This window comes from Toxorhynchites rutilus, chromosome 1 (genome assembly GCF_029784135.1).
Source record: "Toxorhynchites rutilus septentrionalis strain SRP chromosome 1, ASM2978413v1, whole genome shotgun sequence".
NCBI classification, from domain to species: domain Eukaryota; kingdom Metazoa; phylum Arthropoda; class Insecta; order Diptera; family Culicidae; genus Toxorhynchites; species Toxorhynchites rutilus.
The window spans coordinates 33,566,016-33,588,448 of record NC_073744.1 but is presented as its reverse complement, the minus strand read 5'-3'; the positions used below and the strand labels follow the sequence as shown (position 1 = coordinate 33,588,448).

At 39.9% G+C, this 22,433-nt stretch overlaps 1 protein-coding gene across 2 annotated transcripts in view; it reads right to left on the bottom strand.

Annotated features, from left to right (window-relative positions):
- Positions 1-22,433, bottom strand: part of LOC129763591 (dynein axonemal heavy chain 10) — a 191,683-nt gene that overhangs the window by 136,806 nt on the left and 32,444 nt on the right. For both annotated transcript variants that reach the window (XM_055762828.1, XM_055762829.1), the window contains exons 15-23: positions 13,978-14,091; positions 13,617-13,893; positions 13,259-13,543; positions 12,986-13,093; positions 12,619-12,707; positions 7,604-7,687; positions 1,738-1,851; positions 905-1,416; positions 450-611 (exon numbers count right to left, since the gene is read on the bottom strand). In XM_055762828.1, coding sequence (XP_055618803.1) covers positions 450-611; positions 905-1,416; positions 1,738-1,851; positions 7,604-7,687; positions 12,619-12,707; positions 12,986-13,093; positions 13,259-13,543; positions 13,617-13,893; positions 13,978-14,091 — 1,745 coding nt within the window. The remainder of the gene's footprint in view (positions 1-449; positions 612-904; positions 1,417-1,737; positions 1,852-7,603; positions 7,688-12,618; positions 12,708-12,985; positions 13,094-13,258; positions 13,544-13,616; positions 13,894-13,977; positions 14,092-22,433) is intronic.

Below are 22,433 nucleotides of genomic sequence, written 5' to 3'. Positions count from 1 at the left end.
GTAATTGAATTGAAAAAAAAACTAGTTTTGTTAGTTAGTTAGTTTTAGCGTTTGTTCAACTTTTTTACTTACCCAGCAAACATGTTGAATTCAATTGAATTCGAAAGTTGTTTCGTTCAATCGATAATATAATCAATACAAAAAAATTATTACTAATCCAACAGTGATCCCACGTTAATCTTGCGATTATATCATAGATATAACCCACCCATTTTATCAGAGCGACCCCACTGTGAGCCGTCAGCAATTTTATCAACCAAGTATCTACAATGAAGGTCTTCTTTGGAAAACAAACATTTTGACATGAAACCACAAGGTACAACTATATTAATATACAAATATTGGTCTATTTGGCGTTGCTCGTTGCATTGAAGTGAAAGATGTTCATTTGCCACACGCAACGATGGCTTCCCATTGTGCCACATTCCCTATTAGCATTTTGTACTTACCGCTCCAAAAATTCGGTAACCGAGTTAATCACAACGCCGTAAACTTCGGCAGCCGTTGGCTTTATAAGGATCTCAGGCACGGCTAGGATGGCGTCCACCTCGAACAGCGGGTGTTCCCGCTGCAGATCAAACATAAACCTCTCAAGGTTTCTGGTGGCGAATCTGATAAGAGAGAGAAAGAGAGCGAAGAATAGATAGACGGCAAGGGGTGCGTTTCCCATTATTACTTAAGCAAATGAACGAACCCACGCTGGGAATGCTACAAGTTGCACTGCGTGTTTTCACCGCGGTGCTGACTCCTATGCATCTGTGTAACGTAAGAAGCGACTAGGAAACAACCAGGATTTTCAGTGCTGATGCATAGGAGCCCGCATGGTTCTGATACCGGCAGAGACGATAATGAAACAAAAAGTTTCCATTTCGCCAGTATCTCCGGTGAGTAGACCCCAACCTACCTGGTGAAGCAGGAGAAGATCTGTTTCTCCCAGTAACTGTAATAGTACTTCATCTCTCGACACTCGCCGGTAAATGTACCCAGCACCAAACTTTCTAATTTAATCAGTATGGGTCCTATTGAATCATAAAGTTTCGCCAGCTTGGTTGTTTTCATGTTACGCTCCAGCTCCAGCGTCCGAAAGTACTCCTGACAGGGTTTTACCCCGCCGTCCGGGGGACCCTCCCGGATGGAGACGCGCTTTGGTTTCTTCGGTTTCTTCGTCTCAGCGGTCGCCAGTTCGTCGTCCGGTTGATGCTGGTGGTGATGATGGGAATGGTGGGCGTCCTTTGACTGGCTTGGAGTTTTCAAGATGAATTCTGCCGCCCCGGCTGTGCTTTTCTCTCTCGGTTGTTTGCCCGGAGCGACGTCAAACTCGAACAACGCGAACGATTCCAGCTTATCGATTCGTGATTTTATGTCGCTACTTATGAGACCAATTTGGGCTACCAAAGAGAATAAACTTTTCATACACTACGGGCGATGCCCAATCGGCCCAGCAGGATGCGGAAAAAGGATGAGATAGAAAATAATGAATGGTTTGAGGTGCGTGCTTTTGTTAAGGTGGAAAATTGACATGGTGTTATCCGGCTGGTTTATGACATTTTGCGAACAACCAAATAAAATTTATGTGGTAGGCAATAACTTAGAATGAAACCCATATCTGCGACAAAATAACATCACCCCGAATACCTCTTGAAGTTAACAACTTGCTGGTTGCATAAACATTGAACAAGCTTATCTCCCACCTGTCCCAAGCCGGTTCACTGCACGACAAGGTACCTTTTCACTTACCTCTTGGCAGCGCTCGCAGTATGCCTTTATGTTGAACGACTGCCATTTAAATCTGCCTAAGCCGGCTTGAATAATCGTCTCGACTTCATACAGGTGGCCTCGCAAGAAATGAATCTGCCGAATTGAAAATAAACATGAGATAGACGGTGGCGGAGAATGAGGGAGGGTCATAAAGTAGAAAAATCTTCGGCTTCACCTAGGATAAGCCTGAAATAAGGTAATGTCTACTTTTCGGGAAGATTTATGCGGAAACATTGCAGAGGTTTAATCTCGTCATTAAATTCGTTCCTCGAGGCCAAGAGGAGGGTATGGCGCCGAAGCAGAGATGCCAGATCTACGGATTTGTTTGATTATTACGGAATTAAAGATTCGTAGACGAAATCTATTGAATTTAGTTTTATACGGATTACTGTTATCCGAACTTATTGGAGTGATTCTGAATGATTTTTATGAAATAACTTATCCTTGTTAGATGTGGATCTCGCCCCCATTAGCTAATTAGGTAATATTAGCTATTGATAATCCAGCAGTTTTCCTACTAAAATATGTGTTTTTTTAATTTAATTTCACTTGCCACTAGCTATTCCCACAATACATCAAGTAACATTCTAGCATACGATTCAGGCGTTTTAATTACACGATACGGTTTTTTTTTTCTTCGATTCATTCGTTTTTTTTTGACAAAACGAATCAATGTGCAGAGCTTGGCAAATACATATTCAACTGAGAATAGTCAGGGGACTACGAAGAAATTCGTCTTCGTATTCTATTATACATGAGGTTTGGCTTCTTCCAGCAGTGTCCCCGTCAACATGACTCAACAGTCATACGGGCGTTTTTTTTTCTATCTCACTTTACGGCTCAACTATCTCATTTCATTCTTCCCGTCAAATGGACTCAATTGCATATCGAAGTGACTCTCCCTAAAATAAATACGTTTGTCGCTCTCATGCCACACTTATGCATGTATCGATGTTTTTTTGTATCGTACACGAAAATTACTCACACATAGAAAATAGCGTGCAGTGTTGTGCTCAGAAACACTGGCAAATTTGTGGATTTCGTTGATATAAACCCGTTTTTCTGCATGTTTTTTTTTTACAAAACTGAACTCGGAGACAAAGCGAAATAAAATTGTGTTTAGAATTCCTCCCAAAGTGCACGCTATTTTGCACGCTGTTTACTAATACTAACGCGAGAACCTTTATAGCACACCTGATAACTGTCTACGTTCGTTGGTTTGAGTTCACGGTGAATGCGTCCATTAATGGTGTAACTACTTTTTTGCATCAGAAATCAAGTTTTCGTTTCACTTCATATGGGCGTTAAAATAAGATTATGTACGCGGGTAACGATATTCATGTCAAGGAGAGTAGTAGTGTGGATTGAAGTCAGGTTGAATGAAGAGGCAGATTTGTATTCATTAGTAACGTCAATTAGAATAACCATTTGCTAGAATAGTTCAACGGTTATCCTCGCTGTTAACGCTTGTCAATTCATTTCTAGTCAATTCAAGGAAGGTTGACGGCGAATGCCGAAGTAGTCCTAGCCGAAACGAAGCTACTGAGAGAAGAGGCGATTTTCATTTTTCATCTTCGAAGATTTCGGGTCCTGTCAATGCGTCTTATGATTTTTTCTCTATCTGCCGACAAAAGGCGGTTACCAAATGGCAGAATCGGTGGATTGGAGATGATGTTGGGAGATGGTTAGACTCTTTATTCTCAATAATTCGACCTGACTCTGGATTGTAGAGTTTAATGTTGATATGTTTGTTTTCAAATTACAACCGCGCCTAATGCGCATGTTTTGCTTCTGACATTTTATACAATTGTAATCAAAGGTCGAACTCGGTGTTTGATCATGAAGAGAATTCCGCCATGAAAGACCGTACATTTATGCTTGTCAGTTTGTGATATCTTAGCGGGACGTGGTCTCAATCTTCTCAGTTTGAGTCTTTCATAGCAGTATTCTATAGTTCGATCTCTGCTCGCTATTGCATAAACTGGCAGCAAGAAAACATATACTCTACGTTTAGGATCATCATTTGGAATACTAAACTAGTTGAATTTACGAATTTCCGAACAATAAAAATGATTAAGTTCAAAAACTTTTGTTTTCGAATTATCACAGTCTTACGTCAAGTTTCTGATTGTGGTTATAGGCACAGATCTGTTATAATTTTTTTAAATGTTTTGAATACATTTTTTTCTTTTTTGAATACAAAAAAAATGTTTTTGATTCAACAAACACCTTTCTCACATAAAAAAATACATGTATCCGCAATTTTCAGGAGGTGACAGATAATCATATTTAATGGAAAAAAGTCTAATGCGCATATGGTTGAATTTCAAAAATGACAAAATTATTGATTTTTTTCGTGCGAACCATTTTGGCTGATTCGTCATTCGGACACGGCGAGAATTCAACCAGTGACATTAAGGTACGGATGAAAACCATTACCCCAGATCACCTTCTCTGACCTTTTTTTTTGTTTGGTTTAGGGCACTGTTTGTCTCAAACTGGCTCTAATTCAAAAAGCACACTAATTTGGACGATTCTGTTGCTTGCATTTGAAAGATGAGAAAAATCAAAACACGATACGGTAGTGGAACGTCTAAACTGGTGGATTTAAGTAACATTTTGAAAGTAAAAACGAACTCAAAGGTTAGTGGTTTTAAAGGTATTATTATTAGTTTTATCCAGTTTTCAGAAAACATGCGCTGCGTTGCGTTCGAGTTCAATTTTCATCAGCGAGCGCTCGAAGAAAACTCGTATACTCTCTTGATACGAAGCGCGCCGAACTCAGAAACAAGTGAACCCAAAATCAGTACGGCGCAGAATGCAGATACCAAACATCCCTTCTCACTTGTGTGATGCGCGTCTCTTTCTACACACACACACGAACACATAAAATTCTAGCGCCCGTTTATCTTCGCTCGTTCTAAGCTTAGCATAAAAACAACAGCGCGTCCCCATACGCACCGCCTCAACAGAGAAAGCAAAGCAGGCGAACAAAATTCGAGCGCGGTTTAAAATTGAGCATATACACCGGTGTAAGGATACGGTTCAGGGAGGATGTTCGAACTTTAAAGCGAACGGTGTTGAAAACAAAACATTTCAATTTTGTTTCGGTGTGCGTTGATGCGTCCGGGCGCAGGTGTGCGCAAGGAGTGAGAATCCGTATACGAGAATCCAGACATATTTGCATAGTTCAACTGGGTGCAGAATAAAAAGTTGCACATCAGCACCGCGTTGCTTTCCGAACACTGGTTTTATCCCAAAACTTCATACTGAACTTGATTGTTTCTATCAACCAAAGTAAAGCTGCGGTTCTGAAGCCGTTGTGTGTGGTTTCTCTCACAGTCGTAACATTTTTGTGTGTAAACTCTCGGGATTGATATTTTCTGAAAAAAAAATACGGCAGAACATGTGAATCGCAAGAGTTTACACACAATAATATGACAAGTAATATATATGCAGTAATTTCTCAAAAAAAAAACATGAAAACAATGGTGTTAGCAAAAATATTCTCTTATGAAAGTTGCCCTCCTCCAATGTGTGGATGACTCGTTGTTTATTGTATAAACTGTTCATATATTTTTTTCAGAATTTGAAAAAATAAAACGCATTTTCAGGAAAAATAAATAACAGTTCTTGGTTTTTTTGTCAGGATAATTTTTAAAATTTGCTTCATATTTTTTTTAATGAGAATTAAAACAAAATTCCGCAATTTATTCTCTGTCTATTTTTATACAAGGTTGTAGTCAAAGAATGAAATGTGGGCAATTATTGAAAATTTCAATATGAAAATCAAAAATGTTTTAATACTTACAATTTTCCACAAAAACGGGTTTCTTTCAAAGAAAACATGAAAAAGTTGTTGTTACAAAAATTTTGTTTCCAATCAATCCCAGTCACTCACAATGTAATACGTTTAGATAAAATTCCAAAAGAACTTTTGTTGAATATCCACTCAAGAATTGGTTAGCAATAAAACTTGAATTATTAAACGGCCTTAGATAAGAAGCTATATAATATTGTGGTTCTAATTATTTTTTCTACCAGTAAAATGTTCAGAAATTATTCATAAATTCTATGGTTTGCCACAAGTGCTGCTAATCCGTTCGAAATATGAAATCCATAGAAATCTGAGATACGAGAAAATCTACGAATCGACTCGAGAGAAATTCTGGCATCTTTGTGTCAGATGCGGTTGTACATTTGAGCTAGTTGGAAAATTAAATCAAAGGTTCACTAAAGCAAGAGCCGAGATGTCAATGATTGGTTCGAGCCAGTCAATAACTGCTCTCAGTTTCAACGAAAGTTAAAAATTGAAACAAAATTAAGTTCTCTTCTATAACTGTCGTGGTCGTTCTCAGACAACACGCCACCGTGAGGGAAATCTTGGAACACCAATCTTCAATCTCAACCTCCTCGAGACGAACAATCGCAGAGCAGTCGGAAATGCCAGCAGGACAGGGATTTTCGACGATGAAGGAATATGATAATCACGATTATCTCCGTACCGTTCTTCGAGAGACTTACGGTGCGGCTCCGATGACTCTCCATTGTCATTTCCTTGGGATCTAGAGTCATCTTTTGTGCGCTGCTTCGTTACTTAAAATTATCCATGAATATTTATGATAGCGGGAATAAATTAATAGCCCCCCCGAAACGTTGGTGGTACATCGGGTATTGTTACTGTCGTGCTGGGTCAAACGCGTCCTTATTGGTAAAATTGAACTCGTCTAATGGGTGAATCTCAATCAGATTTCAAGAATTGTTCCGACTAAAAACGATTGGACCATTCTTTTTTTTATTTTTTCGACACGTTATGCCTAACTAATATAGCTCGATGTCGCGCCAAGGAATGGCCACCGGAGACGGCCAGCCGGTATGTTTTAGTTTCGGTTAATTATTTATGAAGGGTGAAGTTTCCCTGCGAATTTATTATGGAAATGAACCCCTCAGGATGAATTAATGTGTTCAACAGCACATGGGGCATTACTAGCCAGGTCGCGCTGCTTGGGTCAGACGGATTTGCATAGAATATGTCACCCGGCCGAAGACGACGCTATGTTGCAGGTTGAAAACGATGAGTTTAATTATTTAGTTATTTGAGTCGCAAGAATCGTGAAATTGAATTGATAGAAGGCGTGGAATTGTTGCCGGTTTCGGAATAATTTTGAGAATTGTAATTAAAATAGTTTTCAGATCACCTCCTAGTTGCTCATGAAAATAACTGTCGAGGATGAAATTAGACCATATGCGTAGACTTTTTTTTAACAAATATGATCATTTGAAAGATTTCGGGTCAGCTGCCCTACACCCGGTAAAATAATTGGTGAACTATAGTTCTAATATTAAATACGTTTAAACTCTAGCTCTAACCCATATTTCCCCAATCTAGCATTTTCGTCTCGAAACGATAGTTGACGTATTCCCCTCTATGCACACATAAAGTGAGTGCATTGCTTGGAAATTTGTGGATCAAAGGTCCTCGTTAACGTTGCCTAGACGATTTTATATTTCACGGCCATGTGTTACAATCCAAATAAAAATCAAGGTTTCACAGTTAGGAAGTGGCTGACGTTGTCCATTGCTACGTGAAAATATACTGATCCAGATTCGACCGTCGAAAGCGCTTGCTCTTTGTCAGTAGAGTCCTTTGTTGGCACAAAGTATTTCAAAACATAGCGAGAAAAAAAGGAATCGGACAAACCTCCAGTACTTCTGCTACCACTACTGGAGTCCATCGATGGGGGAGAACGAAAATGTGGATAGAGCCCGTGCAAACAGCATGTGCAAATGTTAAGAAAACTGAGAGTATAATTAAATTCCTGTTCGTGCAAAAAAGCAAAGTTACCTCCGGTGCCGCTAGTCTGAGTACCATATCGTTATAATCGTTCACCATTTTGGTTACGTGTTCCACATCCGTAAACAGCTGCTCCTGAAAAAAATGAAAAAATATTAATGGTTAACCGGTACACTCACTACACTCTACACATTGACAAATGGCAAAACAGAATGCTAATCAATGGTTTGCGCCCATTGATATCCCACGAGATATAAAGCATAAATATGCTTATCTTCGGAAGTCACGAAGCTCGAATTAATATTCAAGGGAAACGTCCCTTCTTTGCCCCTTCCCGGAATCAATAAAAGACACAGTTGCCACAGAAGCGAACATCGTAATCTCAGGAGCACAATAAAACTCTGTGTCGGTATCATAAATTAACATAACAGTTTTAATTTTGACCACAACTGTTGGTTTGCCACAGAAACCGGTGCGTTGGAGTCATCCCAGCAGTTTGGGTTGGTTTTGTTTCTGCAGTGGTGTCACTTTTTCACCAGGTTGGGCAATAAAAACAAAACGCAGTGTGTCAGTCATGGCCAGTCGGTAAAGTTTCAGTACTGAACCGATTGATATCCGGGGCGTTAGCAGGGGGAAGGGTAATAAAGTGATGCAAAATGATGACAGAGCATTCCTTCCAGGTAACCCGTCTGCAGTCCAGGGGTCTTTTCCGACGGTTTCCAATATGAGCGATTCGATGTAACGAATGTTCTGAATTGATCTCTGTTCTAATTTGATCTACATTCGATAAGGGGATGTGCGGGTAAGACGGACAGTGGGGTAAGGTGGATAAACGATTGGATTGTATAGTTACATTTTGGGTTTCATCCTATTGTTTATAAGACCCGCTCCTAGATTTTACTTCATAATATTTAACTGATCGACTGATTAAACGTGAAAGGGGAAACCAAAAACCGAAAAACCTAAATCATATCGAAAGTCGTATAAATTTCAATCCACAGGCGGAGTTATTATTTGCAGCTTCGTTATAAATTAATCTTAAAATTTAATTCTCTGGTGGTAATATTCCGGTATGTTAGTCAACTTCAAAGCAATGTTATGTATATGCCAAAACGTGAATGCAATTATTTTTTTTGAATTATGAAAAAAAAAACAAACAGTTTCCAGCGGGAGTAAGCGAGACATTGAAAAGTCTGTTCACCCTATTCCTAAGGGTGGAAACAGAATGCCGCGTTGTGCGTTGCTTCTCATCAGCTGTCATTGCTTGCGTTTTGTACTAAAACATTCGCCCGACGCAATCTGTTGATTTGCAGTCACAATCTAGCATTCGAGTCACCAATTTTCATGTAAACAAAAACAAAATAAAATTCGTATGAAAAACTTGTTCTTGTTGTGTCCACGGATCAGTTGATTTTTTGTTAAAAACAACACATTGACATATCCGCGCTGGCGGAATTAAGCTTCGTTTACTAGTTTAGGGGAGCGTGAAAGAATAGCTGATTTTCAGTCAGAATGAACACGTTTTCAAAATTAAAATTATGAATGAAAATAAGCTATTCCATATCAAACTAGAATTCTATTTAAATGAAAAATATTTTTGTTTGCAGGTGGTGAAAAAGTTTCATACGAAAATTTTTTATGAAGACAACTCTATATTATGATGAAAAAAATCAGCAACAATGTTGGAATTGTTTAGCCATATAATTGAATGAAAGTCAGAAACACGTGTTTCAAGTCATCAAACAACATGATGTGAAAATTTTCATTCAAATTTTAGAATTTTAAAACCGTGGCTTCGTGTCTTCTAATCTGATGGAGATCACACTAACGAGTTTGGGATCCAAATTATGGCCCTTATTTGAAGTTGCCACCAGACGTCGACACCATGACACTGTCATCGCGAATTCGGCGCAAGCAGCAAGCAGAACAAATATTAGCGTTTAGTACAACGATGCTACTGACGCAACGCTTTATTGTGTTCGACTAAATGGAAATACACATATTTAAAATGAAGTGTCAAAGCACAATTGTCGCAAGGCGACGCATAACGCGGCATTCTGGTCCCAACTTAAGGGATGCTTCGCGTCTATAAACGGAAATCAAATCGCCATATTTCCATCAGGGTGACGTTTCTATGATAGTTTTGTTCGGATCTGTGTCTAATAATGCATGAACTTTTTGTCATCAAAACCTCAATTCGAACCTTGTTCACGTAAATTAGGAGAAATTACTTAAACTACAGCCAATATTGTTCGTTAAAACAGCTTAAAATTAATTGGACAAACGTTTCTCCGCCTCCAAGGAGTGGTGGAATCGTTTATTTGACCATATTTTGATTTGTGTGACTCTTCTCAGACGGTACTATAAAAAAAAGATGGTATTTGTCTGACTGGAATATTTATTTTTATTAAATTTCCATCAATAACGGCGCCAGTGGTTGTGTGATTAATGTAATCACAATCACAAACCGATCGGCATGAGTTGAATCCCAGCTGGCGTCGTTGGGATTTTAAGTGTTAATAACAGCTAATGATTGTTTGTTGGGAAAAACTCCGTTTCACCCCCATCAAATGTCCGTATTATCCGCATCACAATAGAAAAGTTCTACATTTCGGCCCGTTAAAAATAAATGGAAAACATTTTTTGTGAAACATTTGATCGAACAATTACCGATACAGAATACACCCATACCTCGTTATACGGCCGCTCATTATACGGCCTTTCGCTATAACGGCCCTCTTCAATTAAGACACGTTTTCGATTTACGACCTAAAGTGATCCGCTATAACGACAAAAATTAGTTTTGCCATGTCGATATACAGCTATCCCATGCCAAATCGATTTTTGGTTCTCAGATTTTTGTTAAATTTGGTATTCATATGTCGATATGTCCAGTAGTTCAAAAGTTATGAATTTTTGAAAAAAGTCATTTTTGGGAAAAAGGGGGAAAAATTGGGAATTATAACTCAAAAACGAAAAAAACGCCTCTCTGGTTTCGACATATGTTATGTGAAAAATCTTCAGCTTTTCAGAAACAAAAATAAAAATATATAGCGCCCTTGGTCCCGACACTATGAAAACAATAAAAAACGAAAACAATCAATAATAACGAGAACAGAATTCGAATTTTCTGCAGATGTAGTATTTCCTCAAAAAAGACCTGGAAATTGGATTTAAATTGATATGTCGATCATTTGAATCGGTGTAGTAGTTCAAAAGTTATGATTTTTTTTAAAAAAGTTCTTTTTTGGAAAAAAGTGGAAAAAGTTGTTTTTTCGGACAACCCTAAAATGGAAATGGTCACCCTACTGAAAAAATTAAAAAAAAACGGGTCTAATGTTTTGCGATAAAGAACAGAACTACCACTTTTCACGCAAACCTGAGAACCACTATATCGGTTTCGCATGGCTGTATATATATTTCGTGAAACATGAAGTTGTTTCATTTATGTTTATGGTTTTTGGAGTCTGTTATTATTTTATGTTTTTTTTTATGTATGTGTTTTTGATTCAAATGAAATAAAAAAGATAAAATGCATTTGAATGAGAAACCATGTTACAAATTTAATAAATTTGGAACCGGCCCGATTTAACTTATGAGAATTTGTATTACAATAATTGATTCCTTATACGGCTTTTTGCTTTGCGGCCAAGTTTCGTGGAACCAATCCAGGCCGTAAAGCGAGGTACGGGTGTATTGAACTACAAGAAACTGTTTTTGACTTTAAGCAAACATGAGTTTCTAAAGATACAATAGAATTTTTGCTTGATATTTCCGCATTGCTCCCACTTCCCCTAGCTAAAGTTTTGAAGTTCACGCAGAAGTCCTGCTGTAGTTTGCCGTAAATGTTTGTTATCCATTATTTAGTGGCAGTAATGGTTTTATTTAGTAAGCATTCTATCAAATACACTCGACAAAAAATAGAGGAACAGAGTGAAAAGTCGGAATTATTAAGTGATTATTGACATGCTGCAAATTCGTGAAAAATGAATGCATAGAGATGGAATGTATATCATTTTAAAGCTCCAGTATCCAGTAAGTATAACAATATTTTACGCACATATTTTTATCGTGGTGTAGTGGACGACAATATTGGGAAGAATCGAAACTCGATTTTCTCGAACACGCTTTTCAGAGATTTTGTGTGTTTTTTGCTATCTCCCAAAGAATGGTTTCCAGACGATGGAATTCACTCCTACTGCCACCATTTTGCCATTTAAGTTTGTTAGCAATAACTTGTGGTAGTCTAAAAAAAACAGAAATCAATCATTTTTCATTTCTTCCCGATATTGTTATCTACTGCACTTACACACGTTCAGATAAAAATATGTTTTCAAAATATCCCTTCTAACTTCTTTAAAGCTTTAAGTTTAAGCTTTAAAATTATGTACATCCCATCTTCATGCGTTGAGTTTTCACGAAGTTACAGCATTTCAAAAATTACAAAAAAAAACTACTTTCCACTATGTTCCTCGATTTTTTTCGTCGAGTGACATTGTTTTGCCATGGAATGGTTGTAACGCTGTTCTTGAACATGTCATATGAAATCCAACCAGAGCGTGTTTTTTGGCAATTCGACACGAATAATTGTGTGAAATAATAGCAACTTTCACAGTTCATTATTGCATCGTTGTCTTCCGAAAACATTTGACAATTATAGTTGATACTCCTTCCAAATATTCACGCAATATAAACACTCCCACGTAGCATTTAATTCAATCCCCACCCTCAACCCTCAAATCTGCCGGCAGCTGCAGATTGTAATAGAATTAAACCGCTGAGCCCATCCGAAGAAATCCACCAAGCTCAGATTGATTGCTCCTAGCTCGAACCATTCAAACACTGGATACATGATTTCATCATTACTTGGCTTTCTCGAATCCCGCCCATAAAGCCATCCCCGGCAATCAAGGACGTTTTCTTAAGCCATCCGAAAAACGTGCCTTCTTCCCAAGAAAAGGTTTCCCCACGTTGAAATTCACTCCTTCTGCCACACGGTAAGGGATGGTATAGTGCAAAATGATGTCGGAAAAGGGGTATACGTGTGTGTTGTGCGGGTTGCTTACCTTTCTCATAATAGCGGTCCTAATGACTTTGCTGAGCGTGAATCCCATACACTCGAACTGCTGACCTTCGCTGATGACATCGAATATTTCTGTCCAACGCAAACCACGGGGCCAGGGTGCACATGTGCGAGAGGGCGAGTTGGGAAGAAGCGAGAGAAGGAAGATATACACTTTAGTAACCGCCCCTCGAGTCAAGTGGGTTATTGGAAATGATAATCAGTCTCAGAAGACAGAACAACTCCAGTCTGCTCGAAAGCTCAAAAGCGCGGAGTCAGTGTTTTTCAAACAGATTGGGCGCCTCTTGCGACCCCTTCCGCAGCCCATTTTTCACACCCAATCGACTGTGCCAGTCGTGTGGAAGGCTTACCGTACGAAAAATTTACAGCGAACTTTAGCTTGTATTCAATGAGCACCGAGTCTCCAATCACCTCGCGCCAAGTGGGAAGCTTCTTCTGGGTAACTGCTGACACCATCACTGCGAATAGAAAAGTAAAATAAAATGTAAGACGATAGAGGAAATTTATATTGCCCGAGAAAGGGGTTGAAAGAAGGGGGAGGGAAGAAACCCCAATGTTCATTGCTCAACGAGCAGCCCCGAGTGGAATCAATTTCAAGGGTGCGAAAGTTCAGCTCAACTAACGTTGTGCCTGCTTCATCTTAAACTCTGCGGCCGGGGTTCGCATCCCGATGGTCGTTGCGGACGAGCCGACCGTCGAGGGGGTATTGCGGGACGCTTCAACCAACTTTTGAGCTAGCGTCAGCTCGGGATTCTGCGATTCCGGTCGATTGACGAGCCACCTCACGGCGGTTGCTATGTTCGCATATTTGCTACTGTCAGCTCCCGCCATTAGTACTGAAGGCCGTCGCGAAGTTTTGGATCGTGCTGCCTTCTTCGAGCGGGCGACTTGCTTCTCCTGCTCGAGCTCTGCAAAACACAAAGTAACACAAAGATCCGCCTTCAGATGATTGCTTGTTTCGCAACAGTGGTGTTTGCCTACCGAAGATCGGTTCGCAGAATTCCAGCTTCAGTATGTTGCGTTTCAGGATGCTGTTCACGATTCGCGTTCCGTAGGCCATAAATTCCTGGAACTTTTCTTTCTCGTAATCCCGGATGCTTTCCACCAGCTTCATGTACTGTGCAACGATGGAACGTTTCTGTCGGCCGTCAAGTCCTGCTCCATCGCCACCACCACCCATCGGAACCAGAGCCTTACTCTTCACCCCTAGATCCGTATCGGGTGGCGCTGCTCCTTTCATGTGATGTGAATTTTCAAACTAGCAAATAAAAAGGGGGAACAATTTTTGATCGCCCTCTGAGTCAGTCATAAATTGTCAACAAACAGACACACACACACAAACCTCGCGGAAAGCTGTCATGGATTTCCGGATGAAAGCGAGCAGCGAGCGCTCCCAGAAGATCGCACCGACGCGGCCAGGCTCGTTCCGCTGCAGAGGTGGTTTGTTTTTGTTTTTCTGCCAAAGGACGAGAAAAAAAATAGCGGTTAAGCGGTGGATAAAAACAGGTAAGCAGATTACGAAAATTGAGGAAAACTTTTGGCTAGTCCGGGAAATATTAATAACGCAAAATAGTTCTGTGGAAGTTTCGGTTGCTCCGCAAAACTCCACCGGACCGCATAATTGAGGTTGTTGCTGAGGGGGAAAATATTACCGGAAATATTTTTATTGCTCTTGTTGATTGCGGGGTACCAACAAGAAAGCTGAACTATTGGGAATGTACACTTGGTTCGCAATGTAGTTGAGTGGCGAAATAATTCTTATGTCGGACTTGTACTCAGAAAATATGTTTTTATCTTACTTTCGCCGACCGTAGTTCAGAGCTGTTGCGTTTTATCAGAACTCTAGCATGTTCCTATTCATATCTATATACAGCCACTCCATGCCAAACCGGTTTATTGGTTCTAAGATTTTCGTGGAAATTGGTAGTTTTGTTCTTTATCGCAAAATTTTGGACCCTTATTTTTTTTCATTGGGGTGCCTATTTCCATTTTAAGGTGGTCCAATGCTGGCCTGATTTTGACGACCAATATATCAAATTGATGGACTAGTCTTATTTGGAAAAAAAGAAAATACTACTTTTTCTGACAAATTTGATGTTGTTTCCGTAATTATTGATTGTATTTGTTTTTTTATGGTTTACATGGTCTCGGGCCCAAGGGCGCTATATATATATATATATATATATATATATATATATATATATATATATATATATATATATATATATATATATATATATATATATATATATATATATATATTTTATATATATCCAAATATATATCCAAAATATATATTTTTATTAAGGCTCATATGGCGTCAACCTGACGGGGCCGGGAGTTCAATATTTCGACAATGTTTGCCTTATAACTATGTGAGTAATATGTAACCGATTACTCGCGGTTGGCTCGAGGTTAGTATTACAAGTGTTTTCGTAATTGTGATGTTGCTGTCTCCAATGCTCTGTACCTGTGCCCGACACGGGATACTTCCTTTTGGGATACAGCTGACCATTAATCAGCAACGCCCCCCTAGTCTGTACCCCATATCTAGCGTGGTGCGTCTTCTCGACTCGAGGAATCCAGGATAGAATGGTATCTAGCCGGCACAAGCATCAGCTCGTGTAGAGTTGTCATGAGCGGTACAACCTTTGGCTCTTGTTGAATGATCAGTGGACTGCACAACCTTTGGCCCGTGTATCTGTAAAGAGTGTGTGTATGTATTGCCGCGACTAAGTAAAAGTTTATCGATCGGATAGGAGGGATATGAAACGGGGACACAACGAAGGAAACATCATTAATCGTTGACATCGGCGTTTCTGAGGAACAGGTATAGATGAAGCAGAAGATCAGGATCACGGCTACCTAAGATATCCCGGACGGGGATATCCGATTGTCTGCCTTTTGCTCTCAGTGCTCTAGAGAGTTGAGAGCGAGCAGCATGGAACCGGATACACGACCAGACAATATGCTCGATGTCGTTGTAGCCATCGCCACAATCACAAAGATTGTTTGCTGCGAGCCCAATGCGATAGAGATGCGCGTTTAGGTTGTAGTGATTGGACATAAGCCGAGATATCACGCGAATGAAATCACGACCGACATTCAATCCCTTAAACCAAGCTTTCGTCGAAACCTTAGGGATAATCGTGTGTAACCAACGACCGAACTCATCTTCACTCCACATGCGCTGCCAACTAACGAGTGTGTCCTGACGAGGAATGTGAAAAAATTCGTTATAAGCAATTTGCCTTTCAAAAAGTGAGCCTTCTGAAGCGCCCACCTTAGCTAGCGAGTCCGCTTTCTCATTCCCCGGAATCGAGCAATGAGAGGGAACCCATGCTAAGGTAATCTTGAATAATTTTTCGACCAAAACACTCAATAGATGTCTTATTCTTGTTAGGAAATAAGATGAGCGTTTATCAACATTCATTGAACGAATTGCCTCTATTGAGCTGAGACTGTCTGAAAAAATAAAATAATGGTCGATGGGCAATGTTTCAATGATCCCCAGTGCGTAGTATATCGCACCCAGTTCAGCAACATACACGGAACAAGGATCTTTGAGTTTGAAAGAGGCACTGGAATTTTCATTGAAGATGTCAAAGCCAGTGGACCCGTTTATGAATGAACCGTCAGTAAAGAACATTTTATCAGATCTAACATTCCCATATTCTGCCGAAAATAGCGGCGGAATAGAATCGGAGCGTAGATGATCTGGGATTCCATGGATTTTTTGTCGCATGGACAGATCAAAATTGACAGAGGAATTGCAAAAGTATGGGAAGCAAAATTGGTTGGAGATGCCCGGTGAAGGGTGCACTTCATGGGTAAGGAAATCATGGTACAAAGACATAAAACTTGACTGAGGAGTCAGGAGTTGGAGTAGATTTTCGAAGTTATCAATCACCAATGGATTCATGATCTTGCAACGGATGAGAAATCTGTAGGATAATTCTGTGAATCGAAGAGTAAGCGGGGGTACTCCTGCCAAGACTTCGAAACTCATCGTATGTGTCGAATGCAAACACCCCATGGCTATACGCAAGCAACGATATTGTATTCTCTTCAGCTTGAGAATATGAATCCTGGCAGCTGATCGGAAGCAAAAACTGCCATATTCTAACACTGATAATATCGTTGTTTTGTACAACTGAATGAGGTCTCCTGGATGGGCACCCCACCATGTTCCGGTAATTGTTTGGAGAAAATTGATTCTTTGCTGGCATTTCTGTTTCAAATACGCAATGTGTCTCCCCCAGGTACACTTAGAATCAAAATATACACCCAGGTATTTTAAAAACATAGAGTGTTGGATCGTTTTGCCGGATAGCTGAAGCTGGAATTGGGCGGGTTCGTGCTTCCTAGAAAAAACGACCATTTCAGTTTTCTCCGTAGAGAATTCGATACCCAGCTTGAGGGCCCACGTGAACAGATTGTTCAGGGTATATTGCAACGACTTTTGCAGAACGACGGGATTAGTACCCGTGATGGAAATAACTCCATCGTCTGCAAGTTGTCTCAGCGTGCAGTTTCTAGTTAGACAATCATCCATATCATTGACGTAAAAACTGTACAAGAGGGGGCTTAGGCAGGAGCCTTGTGGTAGGCCCATAAAACTGTATCGAGAAGATTTCATGCTGCCATGATTGAAAAACATGTGCTTTTCTGAGAGTAAATTGTACAGGAAATTATTCAGAATTGGCGAAAGTCCACGATTATGAAGTTTCTCTGAGAGAATTTCCATGGAAACTGAATCAAATGCCCCTTTGATATCGAGAAAAACGGAGGCCATTTGTTCTTTACGAGCAAATGCGATTTGGATTTCAGAAGATAGCAGCGCGAGACAATCGTTCGTCCCTTTACCTCGGCGGAAGCCAAACTGCGTATTTGACAGCAAATCGTTCGCTTCAACACACTTGTCCAAACGAAGTAGAATCATTTTCTCCAACAATTTACGAATACAGGATAACATTGCAATCGGCCTATACGAGTTGTGATCGCAAGCCGGCTTGTTGGGTTTTCGTATGGCTATCACTCTCACTTGTCTCCAGTCATGCGGGACAATATTCAGCTCCAGAAACTTGTTGAACAAGTTCAGCAAACGCTGTTTCGCCAAGTCGGGAAGATTCTTCAACAAGTTGAATTTAATCTTGTCCGACCCCGGAGCTGAATTGTTACATGAGAGGAGGGCAATTGAGAATTCTACCATCGAAAAATTCTCATAATCGCATTGGAGCGGAATGTCGCGTACGACGTTTTGTGCAGGAACGGAATCGGGACAAACCTTTCTTGCAAATTTGAAAATCCAACGGTCAGAGTATTCTTCACTTTCATTTGTATGGTTCCAGCCACGCATTCTCCTAGCCGTATTCCAAAGAGTGCTCATAGCTGTCTCCCTTGACAAACAATTGACGAACTTCCGCCAATATCCACGCTTTTTTGCTTTATTAGACCTTTTAGTTTGGCTTCTAGAGCTTGGTACTTTCGAAACCATTCCACTAATCCAGTTTTCCTGAATTTTTTGAAAGCGGATGATTTTTCAAGGTAGACCTTTGAACACTCCTTGTCCCACCAATGTGATGGAGGACGACGTCGGAAAGTGGTAGCAGGAACACGTTTCTTTTGAGCTTGAAGTGCGCTTTCGTAAATCAAACTCGATATAAAGTTATACTCTTCGAGTGGAGGAAGTTCATGCATTGAAACAAGTGCTTCAGATATTATTTCTGCAAATTTTCTCCAGTCAATATTTTTCGTGAGGTCATACGCAATATCGACTGACTCACGAGAACCTGATTCATTGGCGATCGATAAAATTATTGGCAGGTGATCACTACCGTGGGGATCTTGGATTACCTTCCACGTGCAATCCAGGGATAACGAAGAAGAGCAAAGTGATATGTCTAGCATACTTGCCCGTGCAGGAGGGTTGGCTATCCTAGTTGCTTTCCCTGTATTTAAAACTGTCATGTTGAAGTTGTCGCACAGATCATAAATCAACGTGGCACGGCTGTCATCGTAGTGTGACACCCATGCTGTTCCATGGGAGTTGAGGTCACCTAAGATTAGCCGCGGCTCTGGCAATGCCTCGATGATATCAAAAAACTGATGGCGGCCGACCATGGTTCTTGGAGGAATATATATCGAGGCAATGCAGAAGTCTTTGCCATTGATTTGTGTCTGGCAAGCGACAACTTCAATGCCTGTCATCGATGGGAGAGTGACTCTATAGAAGGAGTGACATTTTTTGATCCCGAATAGTACGCCACCAAACGAGTCATTTCGATCGAGGCGAATAATGTTGAAATCGTGGAAATTCAGCTCGTCGGCTGAAGAAAACCATGTTTCACAGAGGGAAGATACATCACAGTTAGAACTATGAACTAAAAATTTAAATTGATCTAGTTTAGGGATGATGCTTCTGCAATTCCACTGTACTACAGTGGTCAAATCCTTGACCTCTTGCACTGAATCAGGCATCGAGGGAAATGAACGCTGCTAAAAAACCACATTTTTCTTTCAAAAATGTTCTCACAATCGGAAGCAAACATAATACTATGCTTTTAAGAGGGTCATTTATATTTAAAGTATTTAAAATGTTGTCCACCAGGTCAGAAAGCGCAAGCAAACCAGATTGTGGCTGTTGCCTCGACCGCGAAATTGAACAGACGGGGTGGGTGCTGCTCCGGGAAGTGCTGAGGACCCCTGGTGCGTAGAAGAACCGCTTAAACCAGGAGGTACTTGCTTCGGTCTATTCTCAGCACGTTCAATTCGAGTTTTCATTCCAACTTGGGAAGTTTCGGTCGTCTTTCTGGGGAGTGATGGAAAAGAAGTAATTTTTCTTTTCCTGACGGCACCCTGCGATGTACCGGAACTTCCTGCATTGGGAGCGTCAACAACAGGCTCGTCGTTCTGCAGAATGGAGTAGGGATTGTCCTGATTCGTTGGTACGGAACTCTTAAGCATTTCTGCATAAGTCCGCTTGGAACGTTCCTTTAAGGAACGCTTGATTTTCTCCCCTCGTTGTTTGTACACCGGGCATTGGATAAGATCATGAGGAGTCCCGCCGCAATGAAGACACTTGTGCTCTTTCGCGCAAGGATTCTCATCATGGCTGTCTCCACAGTCTGCGCAACGTTTTTTATTGCAACAATAGGCGGCCGTGTGACCGAGTTGCATACATTTGTTGCATTACCCGGGGTACAAACAACCGAACAGGTAAACGAAGTGCACCTATTGCAACGTAGTTTGGAAGGGCGGAACCCTCAAAAGTCACACGAAAAGAGTTTGTCCGATTGAGAACCCTTTTGTCACTTTTGTCATTTTGTGACACAGATTTCAGTCGATCGCATGCAAGAATCTTCACAGTTTTTAGTGAAGAGTTCTTGAAGCGACCGACACCATCGATAATCTCTTTTCGAGTCAAACCCTTTTCGGTTATTACGCCATCTATTTCGACGTTGCAACAGGGCACGTATACGCGATACTCAATCGCAAAGAGGTCGCAGCGCGTGATTTCGTTCGCTTGGGTCCTGCTTGAGACGACAACTCGTAGTTTGTCTGGCCCCATCCGTGTAATCTCGGTAACTGCAGAAATCTTCTGAGTAAGTTCCTTCGAGATACGAATGACATTGAGAGGTTTAGATTTTCGTCTAAAGTATACAATGAATGGGCCTTTGGAGCCTTCATGGTATTCTTTTGGACGAAAATCCTGTTTTTCGTCAATGTCCTCATCTTCAGAACTTCCAACTTCATATACAGAAGTTTCTTCCTCAACTTCAGCTTCATCTTCCTGCTCTTCAGGAGGAGGATCGGTATCGGAAATATTCAATGGCGTTGATGGGGGATCCTTCCCGCCCTCAGCCATATAAAAAAAATCGGTCAACTGTTCGATATGAACAGAATATAATGATTCAAAATAAATAAATGAGTGAAAAAAAAATATTTTTTTATAAGGTTATGATTTATTTTATGTCAAATAAAATGCTAAAATGAAAAAAATGTTCCAATAAAAGTTCAACGGTATATAAGAAATAATGATCACCCCTAATGCCAACGTTTGCCGATTTGGTTAACACAAAGTTGAACAATGGTGTAAATCGTGCACAGAAGGTAGAAGGAATGATAGGGAAACAAAAGAAAAATAAATTTCTACTTGCCGCGGCTGTGTGGCGTGTGTGATGAATGTGTCTGATTTGGATCCTCAGCGCGCACCACTTTAAATTTCGCTACACTCGCAAGCGCAACCGATGAAAAAGCACACTATTATTCGATGTGAAAAAAACACCTTTGTTGGATCGATTAATAACTTGTCCGATCTGCTTGCGAGTTGTCGAACCAATGGTTATATTTTGTTTAATATTATTTCTTGTAAGCTGAGTTTTCCAAATTTAAAAAATCGGAGAGGCGTTATTTTTCTTTCTTGAGTTATAATTTTTCAAAATTAACCGAATGTCGGAAAAAATAATTTTTACCCCTTTTTTCACAACAAAAATTCATCACTTTGGATCTACTGGACCGATTCAGATGAGCAACATTTCAAGTTGAAGTCATTGAGCAACCCTTGTTTAAAAAATATTACACTTGGGAAAAACATCTAATTTTGTTTTCGTAATTATGTATTGTAATTGTTTTTCATAGTTTACATGGTTTAAGGATCAAGAGCACCAATTTTTTAAATATGTTTTTCTTGAAAGCTGAGGTTTATACATAACATATCCGAATATCAGAGAGGTGCTTTTTTCGTTTTTGAGTTATGATTTTTCAAAATTAACATGTTTTCAGTTTTTGTTCAATATTCTTATGCGACATGTGTTGTGCATCGATAGAATAGGAATTCTCTTGCGCCTAAAACGGCTACTGTGTTATAGATAAAACAAATGTTTATCGATAGATAGCGATACTCTTACGCCTCAAAAATGGTTATCTTAAGATAAAAATGTACACGAATGAATTTGGCTCTGTTACAGCTAAATTGCTAAATGAGCCTAATTAAATAAACTGTTGAGATAAAAAAAGACTACATTCATGATACTAGATGTTTACCCAAGTGTGGCATTTGTTCAAAAAAGACCAACCCATTGGCTTCAAATTGGTATATCGATCATCAGTATCGGCTAGAGTGCCAATGGATATATGGGAAAAAAGTGACCCTCGTGAACTTGATTGAAAATGTTGATTCCCACGAAAAACTACCCTATGCAAAATATCAGCTCAATCGGACTTCATTTACTAGTGTCGCACAGCGGTCAAAGTTCGAGTTTTTTGAAAAACGAAAAATCACGAAAAGTGGGGAGTAAAGGAAATCGGGGTTTTCAATTTTTTTTTGTTGATGCCAAATGTCTTCAAATTGCATGAAACGTCGAGATCTACTGTCATCTCGAATTTTTTTTTTGTCAAAAATCGACGCTCTGGGACTTTGACGTTTTTTTTTTTGGAATACGATGATTTAGGTTTAGGATGCCAATGAAAATCGTCATATCGATACTCCCTGCGAAATGTTGATTTGCACGATAAAATACCCTCTGCAAAATATGATCTCATTCGGACTTCATTTACTATTGTCGCAAATGTCAAAGTTGAGGTTTTATGAAAATCGAAAAATCGAGTAAAGGAAATCGTCAAAAATCGACATTTCAGACAGAGCGCCAGAAAGTCAATTTTTGACAAAAAAAAATCGTTTCATGCAATGCTAAGACATTTGGCATCAAAATTTTTTTTTGAAAACTCCGATTTCCTTTAACTCCCCCTTGGAGGATTTTTCGATTTACAGAAAACCTAAATTTTGACATTTGCGAC